This window comes from Amphiprion ocellaris, chromosome 7 (genome assembly GCF_022539595.1).
Source record: "Amphiprion ocellaris isolate individual 3 ecotype Okinawa chromosome 7, ASM2253959v1, whole genome shotgun sequence".
Classification (NCBI taxonomy): Eukaryota; Metazoa; Chordata; class Actinopteri; family Pomacentridae; genus Amphiprion; species Amphiprion ocellaris.
Genome location: NC_072772.1, coordinates 8,656,154 through 8,669,237, shown reverse-complemented (window position 1 = coordinate 8,669,237; position 13,084 = coordinate 8,656,154). Strand labels below are relative to the sequence as shown.

Genomic DNA, 13,084 nt, shown 5'->3' with positions numbered 1-13,084 from the left:
CAACAGACAGAAAGTTGAAGACGTGTCTCACCATCTGTCCCCCGCTACTCTCTTTCCAGTGCACCAGGATGACATCTCTCTCATTCATTCTCTCATTCATACTCACTCAGTTTCTCACTGTTCCTCTCTCCATTATTATCTCGCTCAATTTCACACCCTCAATTGCACATTGTCTATTTCTCATCCTCCATCTCTTTCAGTCTGACTGTAGTTATTTATTTATTTATGTCTCACTCCTCACTCTCACGCTTTCTCTGTCAACTTCTCTGAAATCCTTCCCTCTGGCTCTGCTGCTTGCCCTCTCCATGTCTACTTCCTCCTCCTTTTCTGTTTTCTGTACTACCTGCGAGCTCCTTGGGAGAGGCGGGCTCTTTGGCGACAGACGGCGGTCTGATTTTCATCTCAATGGCGACCCTGGAGGAGTAGCGTGCCTTGGTGGGTGAGAGCAACTCCTCATTGGCCATTGAGTCAGTTCTTGTCATTATGCTCCGTCCACTGCCCTCCTCCTCTACCAATGCCACTGTGTCTCTCAGAGTGTTGCTAGGCGACATGGCCCTGGAGGGTGCTAGCGCCTGGTCGTCCTGACTGTCAATCATCTTTGAGGCAGAGCGAGGGACAACTTGGACCTGACTGCCTCCTCCTTGCCCGTTGCTCTGCGGCCTTGGCGCCGTCGTCGTCGCCGCGATGGCTCCCTTGCTGTGTCCCGCCCCCTGGTGGCTATAAACCTTGTATCGTATCATTAGGATGATAATAAAAACTAGCACAGACGCAACAATAATCCCTCCGATGATGATGATCATAGTGCCACCCAGGAAGTGGCTGTGAAGTGCTTGACACTGGCTGAACTCTGTGTCCGTAGTGAATGACAGACAGCCCAACGGACGCGTTGCAGTCAGCGATGTGATGACATCATCAAACACGGCCAGGACGCAAAGGTCGTAGCTTCGTCCAGCGGCGAGGTCCCGCACCAGGAAGTCGTTGCTGCTGGATGGAATCATCCTGCCACAGCAAATACAAAAGAAAAGAAGATGTCAGTATCAAGAAACCTAATAATGCAAGATGAATCATTAAACACAAGGCAGAAGAAATACAGGTCAAAACAGAAACTGAGTTCAGCTTTTTAATTAATTAATCTTAATTGCTAATATGATCTAGAGGATTTTTAATCAGTGTCCTAGAGGTCAGCTGGACATGCAATAATGTGAGACAAGTATATGTTTGGTCATAGGTTTAAACAGAGGTTTTCTTTTCCAAATTTATAATTTTTTTTTCTGTATAATTAGTTCCAAGATTATATACGGTACTTATTCATATGATATTTCCAAATATTTTTTGAAGAAAATGTTACACCCTGTTATTAAGCATTACCAGCAAAGATGTAGGATCAAGCACCTACAAAAAAAAATCGTGACACGAGTTGCCTTTAGTGAGATAAATGCACGTAACTTGTACCATTTGAACAACTGCATATTGTGACAAGAATGTAGCACCTTAGACTGAAAAAGAAACTGTTCTACTTATATTTCATTTTGTCAGAAACTTCCTTGTACTACTGGTGTTGGACTAAAACAGATACAGACTTTAACTACCCTGTCTCTTACAAATAAACCTTCTCTGCAAGTAGATTGTTTTTCCAGTGACATAGTGGTGGCAGTGATCGTGCCACCGGAACATTTCTGGTTGTTTGTGAATTACTTTCACAAACAGCATGTTTTTTTGGGGGGTGAATGAAGCACCACATTAATGACCTGCGTCAGAGTCAGCATGAGGTGGTTGGGGTGGATGGTGGGTGTACAAAGCATGATGACTAAGACCGAGCTTCACATCCAGACTCCCATGTATGGTTAAGTTTAGGCAGCAGGAGAACTGTGATCAAGGTTAGGGGAAAAAAAAAGTGTTTTTGATTTGTTGTAAAGAAAACTTTTCTGTCTCCTGTCACAGTGGACATTATCACTGTTTTTAACCAACTTCTGACAGTAATTAATTAACCACTTATCCAGGTGCTAGAAATCTTGTAGAGCTATACACGATGTGTAATACTGCTAGTACTGACTACAAGGCGATACTGTACTGCAAGTAAGGATATTTTGGCAGAAAAAAACACAAAATATACTATCACTCAATATATTACTTATCTGTTATGTATCAGTGTCTGTGTTTCCTACTTTTCAAGAAGATGTAATCTGACCAATTTCTTGTTTCCTTCTAAATATATTTGTTTTTGCAATATAGTTGCATAACTTTAGGGGAGGGGGGGAACATAGTTTAAACCAATAAAACACCCAAATTACCTCAAAAATGACAAAACATCAAGCTTTGAGACTGTATTAGTGAAAGATAACAAGGCAGGATAAAATAGTAACTGTGCCATTATGTTGCCTTTCATTGTGGCAAATAGTGAGCTGAAAATTAGTCCGAGTGTCTTACGACAGTGCTGTCAATGACACTGCACTGCTGGTTGCTGTCATCAGGTTAACAACTGCAATAGAGCTGAGTCAAAAAGCAGCCAACACAAACCTGCTCTGTCCAACTCTAATCTGCCCATTCACTACACTGCACCAACAGTCAAATCAGCAATGCTGAGCCATGTAGCAGGGGAAAAAAAAAAATAAAAAAATCCTTTCCCAGGATGACTTATGATTGCAACCACTTGTTTTGCTTCCTTGTATTCTGCTGTGTGCTATAATATGAATGCTGCAGCGATGACACATGCACTATCATTACATATTTCCATGCAGTGCTGCCTGTAGCACAACAGTCACCTCACCGGCTTTATTTCCCCACAGAGTTGGAATTCATAAGTCTGTGATCTGGCAAACACGTTCCATGCCTCACAGCTGCCGAAATCATCGCTCTCTGATTAAACACTTTCCTGATTCTTTCCATTCTGAACTTCTCCGGCCTTTCAGAAGGTAAATACTGCAGATCTCATTTTTCCTTGCTCGTATCCGATCCTGGGGGCGGATATCTGTACTTTCTCCAGGGGTCTTTGGAATAACTAGTGGAATTGTCAAACACCCACATGTCACTGCTGTATTCTATCTAAGTCATATTTCCCTTCTGCTTCATTCACATGCCCCCAGATGTACTGCGAGTCTTTCTGCCGTCGCCCATCCCCATCCCTGTGAATGTATTTCCACCTCTGTAAGCAGACAGACAGGCTTTTGCAGCAAAGTCAGAGTGAAATAGTACTGATGGGCTTGTGTGTGTATGTGTGTGTGTGTCTGTTTGTGAGAGCCAGTGGGCAGCAGGGTATCAGCTGGCTCAGTCTCAGTGCCAAGCTCATCGATGGCATTGAACCTCCACCAGGAAGTATAACTTGGCAGATAGCTCCGTGTGTGTTTATCTGTGTGTGTGTGTGTGTGTGTGTGTGTGTGTGCGCATGACCTTGTGTGGCTGTGAAGTGATGTGAAAGGATCCCTGGACTGAGTTCCTAATAGGAATCGAACCAGGAAACTTTAGCGGCCCTGATGTCTTGCCGAAGGGTAACAGCATGATTTGAGAGCAAAGCTGGACCAGGGCTCCCGAAAGCAATTTTTTTTAAGGGGTACTGAAAGAAAAAAGCACATAATAGAAGAAAAGTACCTCTGTCCACATTACTAAACTTCAAAAAACTACAGACCGAGACTTCTGTTGAATGTGTTTGAACAAAATGATACCGTAGCTGTTTGCCTCTCCTCTCATCTTCACGGTGTGACAAACTGAATCATAGTTCAGAGACATTTTTAGGGAAATTGGTAGGAGAGCAGGGCTGGTGGTGTCCTTTTGTGAACTCCACAAAGCACACGTGGGCTCCTTATCCAAAATCTGCAGTCTGACACACTGCATTCGGTTTTAATGGTAACTTTTTTTTGTTAAACTTACCCCATGGTTTTGTTGTTTTGAAAGCGTGTGTGGTGTTTCTCATGACACAAAATGAGGTGTGTAAACGTGCCCTCAGGAGCCAAACAGTCTGACTCAAAACACATTATGTAAAAGTCGTGACTGATTATAATTAAACTGTCATGGAGATAGAGGGAGCAACTTTGAAAATTTGTGATTGTATTGCCTCCAATGCTAACTGTGCGTCACGTTTCACAGTGAGAATGTTGCTGCTTTTAGCAATGAAAGAGAAACAAAGAAAGTTAACAGTGTAAATTCGAATGCTGAATTCAGCAGAGAATAGTTCAACTTTTAACTTATAGTGCTATTGTTTAAAATTCATTATTGTAAGCGTTAATGATGGGACACCATTGCCATCAATTCAGAAAGTGGGAATCTGTCGAATAGAGCTGCGTGAGGGATTACCGTGCCAATAATTTGTCTAACAGAGAGAAACTAATGAATGGCCCAGTGTGTATTGCACTTAGCCAAACCTTGGCATTTTCTGCTTTGTTGTGATTTGCTGTCATTTGGTTTCGTTTCACTGAGCTCTTTGTCATGTTGATTTGATTTGTTTTATTCTATTTCACAATGACTAGGCTGCATTGAACAAAATATGACAGTTACATCCCTCTGTGGGAACACAAACTCATGCAAAGACAACTGCTGTGCGTGTGAGAGCTTATGTTACAATGGAAACATAGGGCATGATTTATTTACAAATGAATACACATTGCAATCCGTATTATAAAATGGAGTAAGCTGCATTTAAAATTAAGATCAAGATCTGTGTAAAGTCGTACTTGGTAAGATGCAGTTAGTGAGAAATATATAACCCTAACCCCAGTACTAGATGAAGATTTTTTCATTGCAGATCTCTCATTTTTCCTTCAGTTTTAGGCTTAATCCATGTCTGAGAGATTGTTTGAAAGACTATGAGGTGATAATTAATTAATGATGAATTTAATTAAACGCAACACAGGAGGTCTCAAAAATAATATTTTCAATGAATGTTCAACCCTCTAGTCACATATCTCATGTCCTGACCTTCCTCACATGGGCTGGGGGTCTATAATGTTGGGACAAGTCTGCAAACATGACACACCACTGGGCCAGTGCAGATGTCAGGTCATAAATATCAACTATGCTGCCAGTGAAGTGTCTTTGATAAGTCGTACACAACCACGCTGGGTGAGACTGAATCTGTGAAGTGCTTCACACTGCTCACATAACCTTTGGCAATGATCAGCATTACCTCCAACTACAATTAATCCTACAGTTGTCTGGATGGTCAAATCTGGTGCAAATCAGCTTGAAAATCCTCTGACGTGTGCCCCTGTCTGCAAGGGCTCTTTTCGTAATAGGAATTAAACAAGGAAGCTTCTTCTGCCCCGAGGCTTTGCTAAAAGGCAGCTGCGTGTGAACTGAGAAGTGAGTAGTTGGGATGAGGTGGAGGAAATTGAAGGAAGGGATGCTAATAAAACAGAAAATGCAAGTAAGAAATGTGTATATACAGGGTGGACCATAAGTTTCCATACATAGGAAAAATAAACATTTTTTTTTTGCACAACCATTTTTATTTATATAATGTGCTCTATATGATTACTATTGTTTCAAAAAACATATTAATACGTGTTTCCCACTGTTGATGAACTTGCATTAGCACAGTTGGAGTTGAAACATAAAAACCTATACATTATACATTTTCCTATGTATGGAAACGTATGGCCCACCCTGTATACACTGATCAGCCACAACATTATGACCACTGACAGGTGAAGTGAATAACATTGATCATGTTGGTACTGTGGTGGTGGGCCTTGGATTTTGGCGTCCGTGTTAATGAGACTTAGACAGCCAAAAAAACATTGTCCCAGATCAAGCACACTTCTTCATGCAAATGGAAATCCCAAATATCACTGGCCTACCCTTGCAGGAAAATGCATCCGACCAAAAACACCCAATAATCAGGAACATCTTGACGAACATAACAATTGCACAAGACTTTGACTTGACCTCCAAACTTCCCTGACCCCATTCTGATCAACCATCAACAGGATGTAGTGGAACAAATTTGATTCACAGAAGCCCCACTGCACAACCCAGAGGACCCAAAGGATCCAGTGCCAACGTCCCGGTGCCAGACCTCATAGGACACCCTGAGAGGTCCTGTGATCCAGACCCAATGGTCCAGAACATTTTTGATGACATAGGCAGGTGATCATAATGTTATGCCTGATCAGTGTGTACATTCATACATTCAGTGTATATATACATTTGTGTATTTGTCCTGTTCTTGTACAGATCCTTTTCTTATTTCCCCAATGAATGGCTTCAAAAGGATCAGTTGCAAAACAGCATTGAAAAAATGGAGGATTTATTGCCTTTCTCAAGGATGCTTGCTCAGACAGGGTTCGGTGACATTGAAGACGGAACATCTGCGCCCTCCAATTCTGCCACCTACCAAAAATAATCGCAACAACTTCAATTATATCAAATGAAATCGACATATGGCATTCAATTTGCTCGTTTGCCTGCATCTGTTTGTGTTTTGTACATCCGCGCTTCTACAGATTCGTCAAGATTGATGCAGCATTTCCAACCAATCAATAATTAACTGTGGCTGGGAGTTTTGGGTCTTGTGTAATTCTGTCATGACTTTAAAAAGGACAAGGACTGCTGGGCCAAGCAGAAATGCTTCAGCAAACCCATTTGACACCGCAATCATACTGGATGGTTTATTCAGTTAATGGGTTCAACCACGCACACACACACTCATACTTAAACAGCTTAATGGAATCTTTTCTTTCACAATTGAGATTCACAAACACACACAGCTACTAAGTAATGGTTTGTACGACTGCCGCTCTCTCACACACGCACACAACAAACAGATCAACAGTCAGTTATGTTTTGTCACCCTTCAGTTTATCCTCACACCCACAGGCGCACATGCAAACGCACACACGGATGTGCGCCTACACACAGCTGAAAAGACTAGATCCATTCAAGTACGCAAACAGATAAAGTATTTCATTGTTTGACTCGAACAGATTACCGCGCGCTATGTGATCTGGCTGTGTACACATGTACGCAATACTGCAAGCATGACAATAGTCTGATTCATGTGTTTAAACGATTGCATAAGCTGACAACTCCTCAAAATAATCTCCTTTTTTTGATTCATATGTCTCTTCAGTGACACACGGTCAACTTAAAGCTTTGCATTGAGCCGTTGTTTGTGTAGACACAGCGTTAACACCGGGAACTATGTCTGGTTGTTGTCCTTGGAAAGCAGTAGGTCGTGGGTGCATATGCTGTGTGGGTGTCTCCCAGCACATCTGCTATTTTAGTTCATGTGGGTGCAGCAGGTTAGTTTGATTGAAAGCAGAGCACCATGTGTGTCTTAGATTTGTTCCTGCAGTGGTGCTAGAGCGTGATCACTTAGCAATATTTCCAATATTTATATCAACAGTTCTGATATAGCCAGCCTCTTCAGCACCATTTCTTGGTGTCAGACCTTTGCTACATTACTTATGCACAAATATGCCCATCCTTGTATGTGTACAGATACCAACAAAACAGGAGATCACTTAGCAAACTGCTTCAGAGTGGTCAGAAACTCTACAGCAGCAGTCTTCATCCTTTTTTTGCACCACGGACTGGTTTCAAGCAAGACAATTTTCTTCTTCTGTCTCAGCATCGAGTCTCTCTTCTTTTCAAAGAAGCTCTCCAGAAACAATTGTTTTTTCTTCATTTTGACAGGGGTTAGATTGACAGCTTTATTTAATGGCCAGGCATGAAAACTGACAGTCAAATGTGGGAAATAAGCATAGACGGAAGTGACGGGAAGATGATCCATTCATTTTTCAAATTAAAATATCCTGCAGGCTCTACCGGAAATAAAATTCAGAATAAAACGTTTTTTCTTTCTACTCAGCCTGGTACCAAATGACCCACAGCCCAGTGATGGTCGACCGCTGCTCTGCAGGATACTTTTACTGTAGGATTATGGAGTTTTCGCTAATATTCATTTGCACATTTTTACTGGTGAATTCACTGAAAAACATAATTGCACACCATCTTCAGAATATAACAATAGCTTTCCTAATTCTAATCCTCATTGTCACTGAAACCAACTACAGTTACTTAGTAATTGGTGGGGCTGCACAGTGGTGTAGTGGTTAGCACTTTCACCTTGCAGCGTGAAGATCCCTGGTTCACATCCCAGCCTTCCTGGGATCTTTCTGCATGGAGTTTGCATGTTCTCCCTGTGCATGCGTGGGTTTTCTCCGGGTACTCTGGCTTCCTCCCACAGTCCAAAAATATGCTGAGGTAAACTGATGATTCTAAATTGCCCATAGGTGTGAATGTGAGTGTGATTGTTTGTCTGTATGTGTAGCCCTGTGATGGACTGGCAACCTGTCCAGGGTGTCCCCTACTTTTGTCCCAAGTCAGCTGGGATAGACCCCAGCCCCCCTGCGACCCTAATGAGGATCAAGCGGTGTATAGATGATGGATGGATGGATGGATGGTGCCATTTAATAAGCTGTATTCTCTCTGCACAGTTTACTCTTTGGCCCCTGGTGTTACTGATACAAATTGCTCTCCAATCTCCGCAGACTATTTAGAATCTCCACTGAGAGCCAGTGAGATTTCACAGTGACCAGTTGGAGCTGGGGAGCAAGACATCCTCCCCACTGGCTGTGACAGCGAGCAATCTGTCACGGCACATGTATCATCCCGAATGCTGAATAGCTATGGTAATGTTGCTGTCTTTGCATTTATTTCGGAGGCACAATCCGGTTCAGAAGATAGTTGTGGTGCTTTCATTCTCCTGATAGTGTGTTTTGAAAACCATCAGGCCTATCCTCTCATGTATCGCCACATTTTATCAGAGAATTTTGTATTGACATTTTCCCCACCCACCCCCTTCATCGGTTTTGTTTTCTTGGCTTTTCATCTCTAACTGCTTTCAACACAACCGCATTCAAAGACTAGTAATTACTGCAGATTGCTGTCATTTCCCCAGGTTATTCCTTGCCTGTGTACCGCAAAGCACAACTTAACCGTGCAATTCACCATCTAACTGTTTATGTTCCAAAACACACTCTGAAGCTCTGCTGATTTACAGGAGCAACAAACATTGAGACTATGTGTGTTTCAGGGTTGAAATGGTTTTCTTCTCGAACTCTATGTGCAGAACGGGAGCTCACAAATGCTGCTAAATTTCTGCACTTCTGTAAAGTGACATTTTTTCACCAATACCAGTCAACAGACATGTATATAAAATATTAACAATATGATATAATTATATGAAATGCAGATGGATGGATAATTGGCCGAGCTGATGATTGGGCCCAATATCTGGCATTTTACAGATTGTATTCTGTATCTATATTTTTAGTAACGTATTATCAATAAATTAAATGCACCGCTTTGGGTCTAATGCAGCTGTCTCTCTCTCTGTCTGCAGTTGCTCTGTGGTTTCAGTAATGTTTCTTTAGCGGAGACACAACCCGCAAAAGCTAAACAAGAAACACAAGCTACTTTACCAGTGACTACATCTAAGCTAGTGGCTATAGGCTAAGTTATTAGGCAGCCACAGATCGCCCTGAAAGAGTGTCTGGAAAACAATCATTACTCATGTTTTAAGATATAGACCTTAGTGGGCAATAAAATTGACAGAACAGTGAAAGAACAGCAGACAAAACGGAAGGAGACAAATTGATCAATCAATAGATCGATCAGAGGAGAGCCTCCTGCCATCCTATAATGCTCAGATACATCACTCCTATTGCTAGCATATGTATTCAGTTACAGTAAACCTTATTAATGGAGATGTCTAGTTCTGAATGACGGTTTCCCTGCTTTCAAATGATGTTGATATATAAGATTTCATGGATATGGTATGGTTATAAGCTGGATTCCCTTGATTATCAATAATCAGCATCAGTATCGGCCCTGGGAAAACCCCCATATTGGTCAATCTCATGCGCAATACTACAGTATGTGCATGTGTTTATGTAGACTTGCACAGCAGCCTTTTCTGGCATCCGAAGGTGATGCAGATGTGCTGAAACACTTGGTCATTTAGCATTGCAACCTGCAACTTCTTCTAACATATCAATGATTAGAATCCAGGTTGTTGGTGTCATGATCATTTGTTTACAATCCTTTAAATTATTACTAATCGTTGCATAACTACGTCGCGTTCCTTGTTTGGAGTTCTGTGATGATCGCTGTTGGTTTGTCTGTCGATCTGTCTGTTCGTCTGTCTGACTGTTTGCAACATTACTCAAAAACAGACTTGTGGATTTGGATCAAATTTTCAGGGAAGGTCAGAAATGGCACAAGGACCAACTGATTAGATTTTGGCAGTGATGCAGCTTCTAGTGTGGATCCACAGATTTGTTAAGGATTTCTGTGTCATTGTGAGATAGCGTCACTGTAACTATGACTACAAGTGAACACTACGTCAGCTGCCTGCTGGTGATCACACAATTGTGATCCTACTACAAATCAACCACTGCGGACTTATCAGGACTTATCCATCAGAAATGATACAGGGAAGAATTGATTGAATTGAGAGAATGTTTCAGAGTCCCTTCAATTCCCGCCACCCCTTACATATTTAGGTCATGCGATTCGGTATCCTTACGTAATGTACTCATACATAACACAAACTTGTGCTCAGTGCAAGGTCCTGTTGTTTGTGGGTTGTTGCCATGATTTCTGATCATGAATAACTAATAAACAAATGCTGCATCTCTAAAAAATAAAATAAAAAAAAAATGCTGCATTTCTGACAATGTCATATAAGGGAATGAACAGCCTTTGCAGAGTACTGCGCTCTCCTTGTGCTTTTCTAGTTATTTATCAGATGTATTTATGGTCATTAAATTATAGTAATGTTCAAAAAGACACATTTTGTATTCTATGTACAGCGGCACTGTATCTGCCATTGAGCCTGTAGAGGAAACGTGTAGGTCTTGGTGTCTGTAGTCCAGAATGGCATTAACAGATGCTAATGGACCTGTTCTGAGCAGCTCTGCTTTGTTAGCATGTCATTATTGTCTGGTCTCAGGCGAGAACAGTGACAGGTTCGTTAGAGGCTCTTGTTACAACAACAGAGTGACGAGGGGCTGCTGTACTGCTCCGTCCTGCAAGTGCACGTTCATGAGTGCACGTTCCGAGTGTGGCTGACATTTCCATGCCCAGCGTGGATGTGTACTCTCACATCTGTGTCAGCGCATGAGCCTGACATTTTCATGCTGTCTGAATTTAGTTAGGTTGACTGACAGGGAGAAGTTTTGTTTGTAAATACTGTCCATCAATCAGCCCTTGGGCATTCACAACGCATACGCACACACACACATCCACAAATGCAAACACACACGCACAATGTCATGAAGTCACATCCGGAGCTTTGGGTTGTGACTGTTGATCTAAGCAAAACGTCAAGTGAATATTTATGATAATGTGCCCTGGATGTTTTTAAATAATTTAATGTGCCAATTATTCCTCCAGTGCAGGCAGCCCAGAAAGGCGGAGGGCAAAGGTTTGACAGCAGAGTCCCTGCAGCACACACACCCTGTCCGTCCTGCGAGACACACTGCAAAAAATGAACCCACAATGTGTCACTGAGCTGAACATGGATGGATGGGTTGATGGATGGATACGCAGACCTATATTAAACCTCAAATCATAAAGGAGGATTTCCTCTACCTGGCACGGTGTCTGCAAAAAAAGTGACATCACTTGAAATAATTCATCACTAAAAGGAAAGGAAAAAAAATTGCTGTGAGAGTTCACCATTTTTTACAGAACCGAGCAGCCATTCGGTACTCATGAGACCCAGGGGACAGAATTTGATGTTACAAGCTTTAATTATGAAAATAAGTGCCATATAATTTATCATTCTGTGTGGACTTCCCCTTCTGGACCTGAGGGCTCTGTCCGGTTGTCCTCTCTTAAGAGGTGAGCCTTCCCCTGGGGAACTGAGTCAGTATTTTTAAGGTCCCGCTGATTGGTTGGTTCTGTTAGCTTTTCACTCCACCAGTCCCTGTGACAGCCTCTTATTTTATCATAGCCTCTCCCTCTCCTGTCATCATGCATATAATTTTTGTCCCTACGTCAGTCCTGCTCATTCTCTATGTTTTCACCTTTGTGTGCCTCTCTGTTCTCACGTCTTTCCTTCTTGCTCACATTTGTCATTCCTGTTTTTTTTTTTCTCCCATCAAATCCAATTTCTCTGCCTGTTACTCTGTCTGCTTTGTATGTATTTTCTCTCTCACAAACATGTGTTAATACAGATGAGGTTTGTGAGTCAACCTTGCAAAAACATGTACACTTAAATCGGATGCATTTTTATAGACGTAGCTGCTGGCTAAATCATATATCAGTATATATATAATCTCAGACTGCATAAATAGGAATAAAAACTAACTAGTTTTGATTTAAGCATAGCATCCACACTGGCAAACACAAACACATACACTGCTGAATTATTTGCTTTTTGATCCTTTTTAAATATCTTCAGTGATTTGCTGTCTTTAAAACTCCCCACAAGTGCCTACATTTGACAAAAAATTATTAATATTGGTCAAAAGGGCAATTATTTGTAACTTTCTGTCTTCAGATCACATTCTTTTTTTCATCATACTGAGTGTTCTTTGCATCACTTTCAGTACGTCACTCTATAGAAAGTACCAGTGTTCCAGTTTTATGGTCCTCTCCTGCTCCTACCCAACAGTTCTGCCTACAGATGGTGAGTTATATACATCAAATTGCAATATAAGCAGGTGATCAGCTCGGGATCATTAAGCAACCTGTTAGGGTTGGCAGCTTGACCTCTTTTGAGATGGGTATAATATGATGAAAAACTAATCCAGTCAGCAATAGTTTAGCCCCACTCATATTGAGGCAGGGGAAAAGAAAAAAATATATAAATGTTAACACACACACACACACACACACGTATACACAAAAATAGACATACAGCAATATATTCCAGGGGAAAAATAAATACATCAACCCTAGAAAAATACTTTTATTGGTTATATATATTAATCAACATGCATCAGTTTTAGAATGAATTAAATCTGTTGCATCCTTTATGTTCCAGCCAGAGAGGCCTGGGAGAGACAGTAGGAAGACAGAAATGTAAATGATTGTTGTCATGCGCGTTCTAAACGACCAGTTCTGAGAAGAAAGCACCGTA

At 41.5% G+C, this 13,084-nt stretch overlaps 1 protein-coding gene across 3 annotated transcripts in view; it reads right to left on the bottom strand.

Annotated features, from left to right (window-relative positions):
- zgc:172282 (leucine-rich repeat and fibronectin type III domain-containing protein 1-like protein) overlaps positions 1-13,084 on the bottom strand; it is a 196,664-nt gene that overhangs the window by 24,188 nt on the left and 159,392 nt on the right. For all 3 annotated transcript variants that reach the window (XM_035946634.2, XM_035946635.2, XM_023266811.3), the window contains exon 9: positions 344-999. In XM_035946634.2, the coding sequence (XP_035802527.1) occupies positions 344-999 (656 nt within the window). The remainder of the gene's footprint in view (positions 1-343; positions 1,000-13,084) is intronic.